The sequence below is a fragment of the Dermochelys coriacea genome, chromosome 3 (assembly GCF_009764565.3).
Source record: "Dermochelys coriacea isolate rDerCor1 chromosome 3, rDerCor1.pri.v4, whole genome shotgun sequence".
NCBI lineage: Eukaryota > Metazoa > Chordata > Testudines > Dermochelyidae > Dermochelys > Dermochelys coriacea.
Window position 1 is genome coordinate 156410452 of NC_050070.1, and position 14661 is coordinate 156425112.

The window sequence follows — 14661 nt, forward strand, 5'->3', positions numbered from 1 at the left end:
CAGGGATCTCAATAAGTAATGTGTGGTGGCTATGGGGAGGACAAAGGGTACAGAAGCTAATAAGAAGTGTTATATACACATATCATAAAGTTAAGAGATGAGATTCACAGCTGATGTAAACGGCTTTCCGGCATTTATTTTAATAGTTATGCAGATTGCATCCACAGAAGCTGTGGTCCAATATGTTAAAAAACAGAGGACATACATTTGGTGCAGAGTGACGGGCACTGGAGTGATCAGCTTTGGAAACTGTGTGAGAGAGAAGAGGTGAAACTCTTTCCCTTTCAGAAATAGACACATTTAATTGTATCACTATCTATTGAGGAGTTTATGCATGTTAGCAAAGAGTGAGTGAAATTCATTCATTCCTAATGGATTGTTTGATTTTTCTCCACCCCCACCCCCTTCCCAAGGCACTGCAGCTCATTCCCTGATGGAAAGTAACTACCTGAAGGAACAAAAGAAACTGGAGGTAAGTCCCTGGCATGAGGAAAGCTTTAGTTTTTTCCGTTCTCAATACCATACCTGCCACCACCAGATGTTACTGCTACATTGTTCTGATGTAACCCCTCAATGAGAGAGAGAGAGAACCCTGCCGTCTGGATTATTAGTAACTGTGCACAGGGCTGGCCTTACCATGAGATGAACTGAGGTGGTTGCCTCAGATGCCAGATTGTGTTGGGGGCTCCACTAGGAGCCAGAGTTTCAAAGTTTTGGCCCAAGCGAGTAGGCCTGGGAGCGTAATTTGAGCTCCCCGCCTCAGGTGCCAAAATGTTGTGGGCCGAACCTGACTGTGCAGAATTAAATGCAACATAAATAAATATTCTTAATGTTACATTAATGCTAGATCAGGCCCTGCAAAATCTGGAAGTTCCAAGATAGCTTGAGCAGGGCTAGCAGCACCACCAATTTATTAAGGTTGCCCTACACTTCCCATTGTAAGACCCTGTTTGTAATTGCTTACAGCTGCCAATCTTGATTTGTTTGGACTGAGATTTTAAATGCGGCATATCTGCCCTAGGCTAAATTTGTCTGCAAAATTTCAGCCAAAATAGTTCAGCCATTTCTGGGAACAAGGCTTAATGTTGTTTTATTGTCTTAAAAAATGGAGACCTTTACTTTGAAATGCTTCAGCACCCCCATGCTTTTGGAGCAGGGCCTTGAAATTTGGCAAGTGGGGTGGCCTTTGTGTCAGGGATGTGCCCTTTTGCCATCCCCTTGCAAATCCACCCAAATTTACCCAAGGCATTATGTCTTTTAAAAAAAAAGCAGTTTGCACATGCTCTTACTAGATCTTAACAACTAAAATCTGAGACGATTCCATCCTCACTGAGCATAGTCTAACCTCTCTCAGCTCCTATGTCTGACTGAACTGTGCATGTGACCACCCTCCCACACACAGAGTGATTGAGCATGCTTCTGCCCAGGGTTTTGGGGGCTCTAAAGGACTTTCCTTGTGGGGTAGAGCCTGGTAGGAGAACTACGAGCAGGGAGTCTGTCTCTCCTGTGCTCTCAGTGACCCACCCTAGGCTGGCACTCAGGCAGCATGGAGGAGGAAGCCATCTGACTCAAATGCAGAGGGGACAAAAGCTGGACCTGGGGAGAGGGAAAGGAATAAGTGGGACAAGGAGTCTGATGGGACTGGGATTAGAAGTTGGAAGGAGAGAGAGAGACTGGGACTGGTTGCAATATTGCTAATCCCAAAGTTTCCAAAATCACAAGTCAGACCCCAAAAATCAAGAGATTTTTTTTTTAAAGTTTGTATTGTGTTTTTGGTCTGCCACAACCATAAGATCATCAGCGGCAGAAAGTCTGGCTCCCTGTGCTATGCCAGTGTTCTCCTGTGTGCCTGCCAGCAGAGCTCTCTTGGGAGCTGCATTACCATGGGCTGAGCTCTCCAAGCCTGCAGACTAGTGGCTGTAGAGAGGGCTCTGCAGGAGGTAATGCTAACTGAAGTATCATTAACAGTATTGCCCACCTCAAGAGATCAAAACTCATGCGTCAGACTCCATAAAATCCATGAGATTATTATTTTAAAAAGACTATATTGTGTTTTGTTCTGCCTTTTGATTTTTGAACTCCCCCTACCCACCCACAGGGCATGTGTGAGACAATTAATGTTGCCCACTCTTCCAAATGTATTGGGTAAGGTGATTTTGGCCCTCAGAGCTCTCACCCTCACATTTACCTGTCGTCTGCCAAGCAATTAATTCTGCTCCAATCCAAATCAGTTCTGCCACCCAGCCTCACCTCTGCTTCTTCTGCAGGTACAGGGCTTTTCTACCTCTTGCAAGGCCTGGGTGAGGCAGTTTCAGGAGATCTTCACCCCCCCCCCACTCTTTCTTAAGCTTGGTGTTGCAGGCAATGGGGAAGAGCAAAGGAGCCAACCCTGTTGCTCACAGGGGAAGGAGAGAACAGAACTGCAGGGCTCCCTCCTCTCCCTCTCTTTCTGTGAGACTGATGTCTTATTGGGATCCGGGAAGTGGGCGAGCGAGGCCCGTCCACTGCTAAAGGATCCCCCCCAGCCTAAAAGGGGGATCCACAGGACCTAGATGCCCAAAAAATTCCGGGGGACAACTAATAAAATAACAGGGACAGGAGTGCGGTCAAAGGGTCAAAAGAAGGGAACCGGACGGGGACACCGAGCAGAGAACCCCGGACAGCGCCCACTGCTCCTCAAAGGCGTCAAGGGAGTCAGAGGACGCCGCCCAGAGGAACTCTGCCCGGATACGTGAACGGACCGAGGATCGGAAATAGGCCCTACAGTCACAGGAGACTCCATCGGCCAACCTCCTCACTCTGGTTTTGTAGATGGCCATTTTAGCTAAGGCCAGGAAGAGGTTGACCAGGAGATCCCGGGACTTTGTGGGGCCACGGATAGGGAGTGCATAAATGAGAAGGTGAGGGGAGAAGTGCAACCAAAAACGTAATAAGATATTGGTGAGGAGCCGGAATAGGGGCTGCAGCCTGGCACACTCCAGGTAGACATGTGCCAGGGTATCCCTCACGCCGCAAAAGGGGCAGGTGTCTGGGATTGTGGTGAACCGCGCCAAGTACACGCCCGTGCTCACGGCTCCGTGAAGGAGCCGCCAACTGACATCCCCGGCGGGCTTTGGGACTAAGATGGAATATAGGCTGGCCCACCGGGGCTCTTCACCCTCCAAAGGTGGCAGGAGGTCCCGCCATTTTGTATCGGGGCGGGACACGAGGGTGCGGGCGTGAAGGGTGTGGAACACGAGCGTGTAGAGATGTTTTCTTGGCGCGGTTTGAAAACAGACCGGCTGCATCTCGTGCAGCCGGCTTCTAGTGAAGGGGTGAAGGGATTGGTTGGGTCCACGGGGCAGGGGTCCAATTAAAAGGTCCGGCGGGCCTGGGGTAGTGGGTGGGCGGGGCGTGCCCTCGTGCAGGACCCGGTCGAGATAAACCCGAGCAGCGGGCGGCAAAGCGGCCTTCACCTCCTGAAGTATGCGTCGGGGAGTACAAGGTCTGGAAAGCCCCATGCGCTGAGTGAAGGTTAGGGGATCCAGCCAGTCTCCCCGGTCATAGTCCAGGAGGTCTCCGACTCTTGTGACCTCTGCCAGGACCAAACTCTGGCGCACCGAGCGGGACTCCGCCACCTGCAAACGGAGCTGGGGGTTGTGTAGCAGGGGCTCCGCGAGGAGATCTGCCCCCTCGGTGGCCGCCACGGACCTGGTCGTTGTAAAGAGTTTCCAGGTCCGGAGGAGGTCCTGGTAGAAGACCGGCAGCCGGAGAGTGTGAGACTGATGTTGAAGGGAGGGGAAAGTGCTGCCTGCTTCCTGAAGCAGCTTTTATTGGCTGCTCTTCCCCCTCTGACTAGCTGTTTTCCCCATTGCCCCGCCTCCTGGGATTTCCCCCAGACAGGGCTGAAATTTGCAAGAGGGCTGGAGCTTCTCCTGTCATTGGGTGACTTGCTCAATCACACCAATGTGCAACACTATGGTTGGGCAGAGAGACTGGGATTAGAAACCACAGCTGGGGAGATGGGGTCTGGAAGCTGGGGAGGGAAACAGGAGGACTGGGAGCCAGTTAGCTTTGGGGGAGGAACACTGAGATCAGATGAGGAGCTGGGGGAAAAACTGGCACAGGCTGGATGAGGAGACTGGGACTAGGAACCAGTGTGGGGAGGGAATAGAGGCAGTACAGAGAAGAGCCTCATCTGACAAGGAGCAGGGGGAGAATTGGGACAAGAAGCCAGGGAGAAGTTGGGGGTGGGGAAACTAAGTTTGGATGAGGAGTTTGGGGAGTGAGGTTAAGAGTGGGAGCCGGGTAGGGTGAGACAGATTGCGTAGGCAACCTTAAATCTGCTATTTCCTAAATTTTGAATACTTGACTTTGCTATCTTAATAATATTCTTGTAACTTAGTTTTTTGTGCATAATAGATTTATGTTGTGTGAAACAGCTTTCGATGAATCTTTGATTTATAGCTTGGTATTATGTTTCTGAAAGTCTATAGAATATCTATAGATGAAACTCATCTTTGTCCAGAGAATGGGACAGAATCTGTGCACCACCTAAGTCCTCAGACATGGCTTAGGTGTTGCACAGGTCTTGTGCTGGCCCTTTACACAGTGGTAAGCACACCTTATAGGAATAACCTGTAATCCTGCTCTAGACCCACCAGCTCACTAACCATGCTGGGGTCTGGGGAAATCCCTGCAAAAATGAACTGGGGTCACATCTGTGCAGACTTTATGATCGTCAACAAAAAATGAATCTGAGGACCTACCACTCCCAATGTATAGCTTACTCCAAAGGATGAAATTAATATGGTTCTTGAAATTTCTCTAAAAAGTTATAGAATTTAATAGAGAGGGATCTCATTTCTGTAGATTTATTTTGGAACCATCCTACAGAATTCTGTAGCAGGGTGTAATTTCCCCCTTAAAATCCCTTGTTGTAAGAGGGTATGTCTACACTGTGATTAAAAACCCATGGCTGGCCCAGGCCAGCTGACTGGGGCTTGTGGGACTCAGGCTAAGGTGCAGTTTAATTGTGATGTCGCTGTTAAGGCTTGGGCTGTAGCCCGGACTCTAGGAATCTACAAGATGGGAGGGTCCCAGAGCTCAGGCTGCAGCCTGAATGTCTACACCACAATTAAACAGCCCCTTAGCCTGAGCCCCAGTCAGCTGGCATGGCCCAGACGCAAGTGTCTAATTGCAGTGTAGACATTCCCAGAGAGATGTTGGACTGAATGGGCCATGAAGTATGTACTAGTTTCATCCCTGTGCCTCTAAGGGTGGTGAAAATTGGTGGGACAGTATGGGGGGGAATCTGATCCTGCCACTAGCCATGATTAAGGCTGCAAGTCTGTCACGGAAGGCATGGAAGTAATGGATTCCGTGACTTTCTGGGACCTCCAGGACTTCTGCAGCGGCTGGTGTGGCTGACCCCAGGGCCACCTGAGTAGCTGGGGCGGCCCTGGAGCCAGCCGCACTGGCCGCTGCTCCAATGGCCCCAGGCAACTGGTCCCAGGCACTGGGAGCAGCAGCGGGACCCTGGGCCACCCCCCCCACCCATAGAAGCGGTGACGGCAGGGCCCCGGGCTGCTCCCCACCCCTCAGCACCTAAGATTTATTTAGGGGTATTTTTAGTAGAAGTCACGTGCAGGTCACTGGCCGTGACTTTTTTTGGTTATTGCCTGTGACCTGTCTGTGTCTTCTACTAAAAATACCTGCGACTAAATCGTAGCCTTAGCCATGCTGTAACCATTTGGTGAATAGAGATCTTTAGGCCTCTTGATCCAACACTTTACCTGAGCCTAAATTCCCTTGTTGAAAGAAAAGAAAGAAAAGAACCCATCTCTTTGCTGTTACAGCCTCTGAGAAGATTCCAGTTTCCATGTGAGCTAGAGAAGCTGTCTCATTCTCCTTCATCTTCAGGTTTGTGTTTAAAAATCATCCTCTTGGAGGCTTTTCCTGCTCTAAGCTTGTAGAGAGACATTGACTTGGTCTACACTACAAGGTTAGGTCTAAGTAAGCTGCTTTGCTTCAACGTAGCTGTGGGAGTATCTTCATTTAAATTTGACTCCCACCAATATAAGTGCCTCTCTATGCCGATTTAGTAACACCACCTCCCTGAGTCACAGTCAATGTAATAAAGTCGATGCAGACACTGAGTTGCTTAAGTTGACTGTTACTGGTTTCCAGGAGCCATACCACAATGCCCCATGCTGACAATACAATCGATTCAAGCGCTCCTGGTGAGGACATGCACCATTGACACAAGCAGCTAAGTGTGTGCACACAAACTATTTAATAACTGTGGTGGCTGTATGCTGATGTAGGCTAGGTTGACATAATTTTGTAGTGTAGACATGGCTATGGACTGAGTTTGAGTCTGGGAGCTAGGAATTCCTCAGTTCTAATCCAGACTGTAATAATAGGGCAAGTGACTTTACAAGTCTGCCTCAGTTTCTCCATCCCTGTATTGGGGATAATAATACCTATGTCAACAGCTCACAGGACTGTTGTGTGATCTTTTTTTATTTGCAAAATGTTTTGAGGATGAAGGCTGAAATTTCCGAAGGAGGCTAAGGGAGTCAGGCACCCAAATCTCATTGAAATTCAATGAGTATTGGACTTTGGCTACTTTAAAACTCCCAGCTGAAAAGCCCAATATAAATGCCAATAATGATTAGAATTTATTCTGCTGTGTTTTCACATTGGAGAATGTAATTATTTTTTCAAAGCCACTGATCTTTCTAACATGAAGACCTTGATTTATCTCTGCAGTTCATACTCTGAGGCCATCTGACATTAAAGCAATTGCTGCCATAGGAATTCTGCAAACTGTAAGTATAACAGTGAGGGGTATTGACTATAATACTTCACTTTTAAGAGCTCAGTCCCGTTTCTGTTGAAATCAGTAACAAAACTCCTGCTGAGTTGAATGGTACAGAATGTGGGCCCTAAAGATCTGTGCTTGCTGGTGGTGTGATCAAGACTCAAAACTTTTTTCACATGTGTTTAAAGGTTTTGAGTGAATGGTGACAAGAGGTAGCTGATATTAACCACTTACCACAAGATAGCTCTGATTCTGTCAGTACCCAACTGACTTCATGCAGGAGGAAATGCAATCAGGGTCTATAAACGCTTCCACAGTGAGAAGATATTTGATAAGAGGACTCTTTGCAAATATAGGCATAACAAAATCCAATAGCTGGAAGATGAAGCTAGAAAAATTCAAACTGGAAATGAAGTGCAAATTTTATCAGTAAATAACTATTGGAACAGGTTACCAAGAGATGTGGTGGATTTTCCATCATGTGAAGTCTTTAAATTGAGATTGGATGCCTATCTAAAAGGGATGCTCTCATTCAACCACAGAATTGTGGGCTTTCACTGGGTGAAATTCTCTGCCCTGTTTTTTGCAGGCACTTAGACTAGTTGATCATAATTTTCCCTTCTGGCCTTAAGAATTCGAGTATAAATCTATGGAAGAGAGTTGGACGTAACAGGAATGTTTGATCAGAATTCCCTTGAGTGCTAGGGAAGCTTGGATATACATCTGGATCAGAACTTTGTAGCCCAGGCCCATAACTACAAAATAACAAAGTTGTTTGTCACAACTACCATATATTTCCTACTCTGTATTTCTAAATACTGCAGAATCAACAGGGAAGGATCTTGTGGAGGTGGTGAGTTTTTTGTTTTGCTTCAAAACAAGATTGAAATCCCAGTTGTTGAAATATGAGGGATTCCATTTGGGTAACTACCTTTCCTGTTGAATTTGAGATGCAGAATACAGTATTGATGCAGCACTAGGAACTGGAAATCCCTTAATTTCTTTGTTGTGCCCTAATCAGCCTGAATTTTATATTGAATGTGTGTTGTGGGATAACTGGAGATGCACAGAGAGGGGAAAACGGGGATAGGAGAAACCAGAAAGATTTGGGGGAATCTCAAACTTGTAGAAGTTTCACAAACAATTTAATATTTTAGGGTCTAATCCTGTGAGGTGCTGTGCATCCTCAACTCCCTTTGCAGCTGGGTGTGCTTAGCATCTTGTAGGAAATACTTAGAACCTCACAGAGTTGAGATACGTATTTGTAAAACATCTCAGTATTACCTATCTATCTGCCATAACTTCCTATAAGGTTTTGGGTTGCAGAACTCATGAATTTCTAACAGTCAGAATTACTGTATTCCTCCTGATTTCTCCCCTTTTGAGAAGAAATTATGACACTTGCTCTGCCCTAACTCTTGAGTTTCCTTTACCCGAACTAAGAATCCTTCTGCCTTCCCTTGTATCTCTGCACATGGTCTTCCATATTAAAAAGACTCTTCTTATGTTAATGCCTTGAAAGGCATGGGTGAGAGATGCTATAGAAAGAAATGTATGAATGGTTTGTATTTAAGACATACAGTCTTTGGGAAAGGGGACATCTCTTGGTCTGTGTCGGTTCAACCAAAAGCCCACTGAAATCAGTGGGCAGCTATCTATTTTAGGATTGTACACAGCCTCCCATAACTGTAGAAGCTGGGCACCTTCCATATAAAATCAATACTAATAGCTAAGTCCCTAGTGGATTTCAGTGTCTTGTTGACTTAAATGGACTTTGGATCATGTCCCCTGTAGGAAAGAGATTGAGCCAACAGAAACTTCAGTATAGTTTAAAAAGCAGTTCATTCAGCTATACAAAAGTGTGATATTTCATCTTTTAAAACTCTTTTGATGCATAGAATGCACCGTTAGAATGTACCAAAGAAATGGTCTCCAAACTGTAAGTGAACTGCAATAAGGAAACCTTAATTATGTGTTGTAATTTAAAATGCAACGGAGAAAAAGGCTATTTACCACAGTGAATATCTGAAATATAAAACTGACTATGACAGAGGTAGTCTACTATTTGCTTTATTAATAGCACTTTTCTTGTTCCATGCTTATTTACAGACCCCAGATTCTAGGATGGATCATGAAGATTTAATCCAAAGGTAACAGTGAACTTTCATTGGTTAGCATTGGCAACTGCTATGATGTCAATTTACACAGCTGCACATGACAGGGACGAGAACTAGATTCTAAACTAGGAAATACCCAATTTTCATCCCATCCACAAAATTGTTCTTGTGCCTGGGTGTGCAAGAGCAGGTAGCGGTCTTCTTTGAAAAATTAGAATCTCAGCCATTATGTCCTTACTCATTCTTAGTCAATATAGTTTTTGCTTAAAGAGCACCTTTTACCCCAGGATGTCAGATGTTTCATAAATGTTGAGTAAGCCTCATAAAAACTATGATGAAGCCTGTATAGTTAGTGGTATCACCCCCTGCTTACAGATGGGGAAAGAGGGAAGGGACTTGCCCAAAGGCATACAGGGAGCCATTAGCAGAGTGAAGAATAGAATCCATGAATCCTGATGGCTAGTCCCCTGCGCTAACCTTGAGACCACATTCCACGGATGCTGGAATGATACCCCATGCTCCTTGGCCATGTTTTATACAGTTGTATTCCCACTCGTCAGGGTTGTTGTTACATTTGAAGTAAAATAAGAGTCTAACCCTCATTTGATGCAAATATATTTAGCTCCATTGCAGTCACTAGAGCAATGCCAGTTTACACCAGCTAAAATTCTAGACTAAAATTTAAAAATGATACTTCTAACTGTGCATGTACAAACATACATGCTCACTCACTGGTGTGTGCCATTGCAGGGCCAAATGCATCAACTGGGCACTGAAATTGTTTATTTGCATGCATAAATACAGCTACTTGCACACACACTATTTATGTAAATGTTTAGCAGAGGGGTTTAGGTTAGATGGGAATAAGGTTGATATGTTACAAACATATACTGTTGGTAAAGAGTTGACAATTACTACTTCCTTTACCTTTATGTTAAGCCCTGAAATCAGTGTTCTGTTGTGACTCAGGAACAGCGGGTGGCATTACTAAAATCTAGGGAAAGTAGGGGAGACAGATCCCATTCCAATGGGGGAGTGGGTTTAGTGATTTCATCAGCTGTTAGAAGAAACACAGAGCTCTTAAGAAGAAATCAGCACTGTGCTGTAACATGATTTTGATTTTTGAGAAATGTGACAAAAATCAACTCAGGGTTTTCTTCTATTTATAGCCCAGAAAGGACCCTCCTTCAGGCAAGCATGGGAACATTATCAGGTGTGTCTTGCTGTGTTGTTCTCAACACTGAACTCTAAGCAAATCCATTCCCAGGTATCATTAAATGTGTGGTTGATCCTGCAGCTTTGCTAGGCTCTTTAGAGAGGGTGCAGCATCTGTGCATAGTGCAGCCATAAGGGAGGTGTCAGAGAGAGATAAGGGAGGACCACTCTGGAGGCAGAATGCAAATCCCCTGGAGTGCAAGGGAATCTCACAGAATAGCTCTCCAGTGACCTTTCCAGCTGACATTTTGGATAGCACTGACTTGCTGTGAAGAGCATTGTCGCCACCTCTCCTCGGGTGCAGAGAGGATCACCACAATATTGGGATTAGGGAGGGTACTCTTTCCATCTCCCAGGAATCTTCACCCTAACATGTTAATGTCTCCTTCATTTTCCATGGGCACAAATGGGGCTCTTTTTAATCTTGGGAATCCCTTCAGTGCTGGGAGAAGTCCTTTTTTGAAAAAGTAACAGATTTTTTAGATAAAGGAAATGCAGTGGATCTAATTTACCTAGATTTCAGTAAGGCATTTGATACCGTGCCACATGGGGAATTATTAGTTAAATTGGAGAAGATGGGGATCAATATGAACATCAGAAGGTGGATAAGGAATTGGTTAAAGGGGAGACTGCAACGGGTCCTACTGAAAGGCGAACTGTCAGGTTGGAGGGAGGTTACCAGTGGAGTTCCTCAGGGATCGGTTTTGGGACCAATCTTATTTAATCTTTTTGTTACTGACCTTGGCACAAAAAGTGGGAGTGTGCTAATAAAGTTTGCAGATGATACAAAGCTGGGAGGTATTGCCAATTCGGAGAAGGATCGGGATATTATACAGGAGGATCTGGATTACCTTGTAAACTGGGGTAATAGTAATAGGATGAAATTTAATAGTGAGAAGTGTAAGGTTATGCATTTAGGGATTAATAACAAGAATTTTAGTTATAAGCTGGGGACGCATCAATTAGAAGTAACGGAAGAGGAGAAGGACCTTGGAGTATTGGTTGATCATAGGATGACTATGAGCTGCCAATGTGATATGGCTGTGAAAAAAGCTAATGCGGTTTTGGGATGCATCAGGAGAGGCATTTCCAGTAGGGATAAGGAGGTTTTAGTACCGTTATACAAGGCACTGGTGAGACCTCACCTAGAATACTGTGTGCAGTTCTGGTCTCCCATGTTTAAAAAGGATGAATTCAAACTGGAGCAGGTACAGAGAAGGGCTACTAGGATGATCTGAGGAATGGAAAACTTGTCTTATGAAAGGAGACTTAAGGAGCTTGGCTTGTTTAGCCTAACTAAAAGAAGGTTGAGGGGAGATATGATTGCTCTCTATAAATATATCAGAAGGATAAATATAGGAGAGGGAGAGGAATTATTTAAGCTCAGCACCAATGTGGACACAAGAACAAATGGGTATAAAGTGGCCACCAGGAAGTTTAGACTTGAAATCAGACGAAGGTTTTTAACCATCAGAGGAGTGAAGTTTTGGAATAACCTTCCAAGGGAAGCAGTGGGGGCAAAAGATCTATCTGGTTTTAAGATTCTACTCGATAAATTTATGGAGGAGATGGTATGATGGGATAATGGGATTTTGGTAAGTAACTGATCTTTAAATATTCAGAGTAAATAGGCCAAATCCCCTGAGATGGGATATTAGATGGATGGGATCTGAGTTACTATAGAAAATTCTTTCCTGGGTATCTGGCTGGTGAATCTTGCCCATATGCTCAGGGTTTAGCTGATTGCCATATTTGGGGTCGGGAAGGAATTTTCCTCCAGGGCAGATTGGAGAGGCCCTGGAGGTTTTTCGCCTTCCTCTGTAGCATGGGGCATGGTTGACTGGAGGGAGGCTTCTCTGCTTCTTGAAGTTTTGAACCATGATTTGAGGACTTCAATAGCTCAGACATGGGTGAGGTTTTTCATAGGAGTGGTGGGTGACATTCTGTGGCCTGCGCTGTGCAGGAGGTCGGACTAGATGATCAGAGTGGTCCCTTCTGACCTTAGTATCTATGAATCTATGAATCTAAGTTGGTTGTTCATACTCCCTGTAAATATCCGCTCTTCCATATAATGCCCCATGGCTGCCTAAATCCAGCTCAGCGCATAGCTCCTGTTGCTAAAATTGGGAGATACCCAATAGGCAGCACCAGGGCTAGAACAAATAATACCAACTTCATGCGACTGTTTCAAAACTCATAACACAGAGGAACAACATCACTGATAAGAGCAGAGGGTCCCTGATGCCCACCAAGAAGCTTGAGATCCTAGCAGTTTGTGGCTGATTTGATTCTGTTAAGAGTGAAGAGGCAGAGTGGTAGTTCCCAGGATCTGGGAATGTACTGACTGTGTGTGTGTTGTTCAGCTCTCGTTAGCAGGTTTAACCCCTCTGTACTGCATCAGCCACTTCCTCCCAAAACTAGCGGAGCAGCATCAGGAACCAAAGCTATGTAAGTTCTTTTTTTAGCTGAATAATGAATTTAGTGTTGGTGAAAGGTGCAGGGCTGAAAGCCCTGTGAGACTGAAGTCCTTTAACTGTACTCAGAACATGTACAGCAGGGGCAGGACAAGCTTTCCTAACACCAAACATTGCCAATGTAGCTCAACTTTCTCCTATCCGGAACAGGAGTGACAAGTGACTCTGTGGCCCAGGGCTGGATTAACTCTCCTGTGGGCTCAGGGCTATTAGATTTTGTGGGGCTCCTGTATACAAGTCTTTTTCCTAATTTAAAACAAAATGATCACAATTATGTCATGGAGGCTATTAACGCTATACTAAACTTGCCTTTTAATTAACGTAAAGCTGTTCCGTGGTTACATTTCAGTCTTAAAACATGTAGAATATAGTTATATTAATTCAAAATAACCTACTTCTTACCTTAGAACAGCTGTTATATTAGTTTCTTTCTGGGAGGGAGTTTGGGTGCAGGAGAGGGCTCCAGACTGGGGCAGAGTGTTGGGGTGCAGGAGAGGGTGAGGGGTACGGGCTCTGGGAGGGAGTTTGGTGCAGGAGGGGATTTTGACATGGGGCAGGAGGTTTGGATGCAGGAGGGAGTGCAAGGCTACAGGTGGCTCCCCATGGGCGGTGTAGCAGGGCTCAGCCTGCTTGCCTGCCTGCCATAGCCCCACGCCGCTCCCGGAAGCAGCCAGCTGGGGGCACATCTCTGCACGCCCCTGGGGGAGAGGGGGACAGCGTGTCGCCATGTGCTGCCCGTGCCGCAAGGCGCCACCCCTGCAACTCCTGTGGGGATGGAGCTGGGGCAGGGGTAGCGTGTGGAGCCGCTCTCCCCCCACAGGGGCTGCAGAGATGTGCCGGCAGCAGGTCGCTTCCAGGAGCTGAATAGGACCATGATATGCCGGTAGCCTGCCTGAGCCATGCTGCGCTGCTGGATTTTTAGCGGACCGGAGATTGCGATCAACTGGCAGAGGCTCCAGGATTGACCAGTCGATCATGATTGACAAGTTGGGGACCACTGAATTGTATATAACTGTGGATTTATTTATTTGGGGCCCGCCTTAGCTCAAGGCCCTGGGCTGCAGCCCCTAAAGCCCCTGTGTTAATCCGGCCCTGCTGTGGCCCATTTAACACACCAGATCTTTTGATTTCATATCAGCCCTCTCTTTTTGCATCAGCTAAACAATTTTGTGGGTTGAATGGGGGTAAACAGATGCCTAGCAACCTGACTGTGTCTTCGGATTTGTACCTAAGTCTCATGCTGTTCTTTTCAAAGATTAATTCTGCCAAAGTGTTCTTTAAAAATGACTTGACAATTTCTCCTTTCCTTTTGTGCAACAGAACCATACTGGATCAAGCTAAAAAAATGGTGAAATGCATGAAAGAGAACCAGGTATGTTTAAAACACTCAGCATAACAATGAACACCAGCACTTGGAGGGGTGGGGTGGTGGAAAGGGGAGGAAAGAAATGAGGAAAAAATAGTCAAATTTCAAAACATTTTGAACTTCAAAATGTTGATGAAATTTTGAAGTTCAAGATATTCTTGACCAGTTCTATTGAACACAAAACAAAGGGTCTGTTAGATATGGAAAAAGCTGCCTTAAAAAAAAAAACCCAGTTACTGAACTCCAGTGTTTCTATTGAAAACAAAATTAGTCTTGCCATTCCAAAGAACCTACTGTTTGCTTCTGAAGATGTTTCTCCCTATTTGTTGTGGTGTTCAAAATATTTGGTTAAAGTTAATCCTAGTTTGCCTCCTAATCAAGGATGCTTGATCCCTATGATGGCATGTGGCCTGTTTAGGAATCCTGCTGGAATATAATAGAACTCAGTATGTCTTTCCCATTTCCTCATTTCACCTTAGGGTGGAATTATCACAAACGCCCACTGAGTCTGCTCTCACTAACATCAATGGTTGATTTCAATGAGTGCAGAGTTCGGCCAATGATAGGTGTTCTGAAAATCCTATCCTGAAACTTCATGCACTAATTTCCTTGTATCCTGCCCCATTGTTTGGGTCTAAACAGTTGAAGACCTGTGATTTAGTAAAAGGATCTTGGCCTAACTGG

The 14661-nt window shown here is 45.4% G+C and overlaps 1 protein-coding gene across 1 annotated transcript in view; it reads left to right on the plus strand.

The window, feature by feature from the left end:
- The first annotated feature begins 433 nt into the window (after window positions 1–433).
- The window catches only part of PLB1 (phospholipase B1), a 117479-nt gene continuing 103251 nt past the window's right edge, over window positions 434–14661 (plus strand). The window contains exons 1-7 of the mRNA XM_043511486.1: window positions 434–472; window positions 5838–5901; window positions 6754–6812; window positions 8915–8955; window positions 10092–10135; window positions 12501–12585; window positions 13932–13983. Of these exons, the coding sequence (XP_043367421.1) occupies window positions 434–472; window positions 5838–5901; window positions 6754–6812; window positions 8915–8955; window positions 10092–10135; window positions 12501–12585; window positions 13932–13983 (384 nt within the window). The remainder of the gene's footprint in view (window positions 473–5837; window positions 5902–6753; window positions 6813–8914; window positions 8956–10091; window positions 10136–12500; window positions 12586–13931; window positions 13984–14661) is intronic.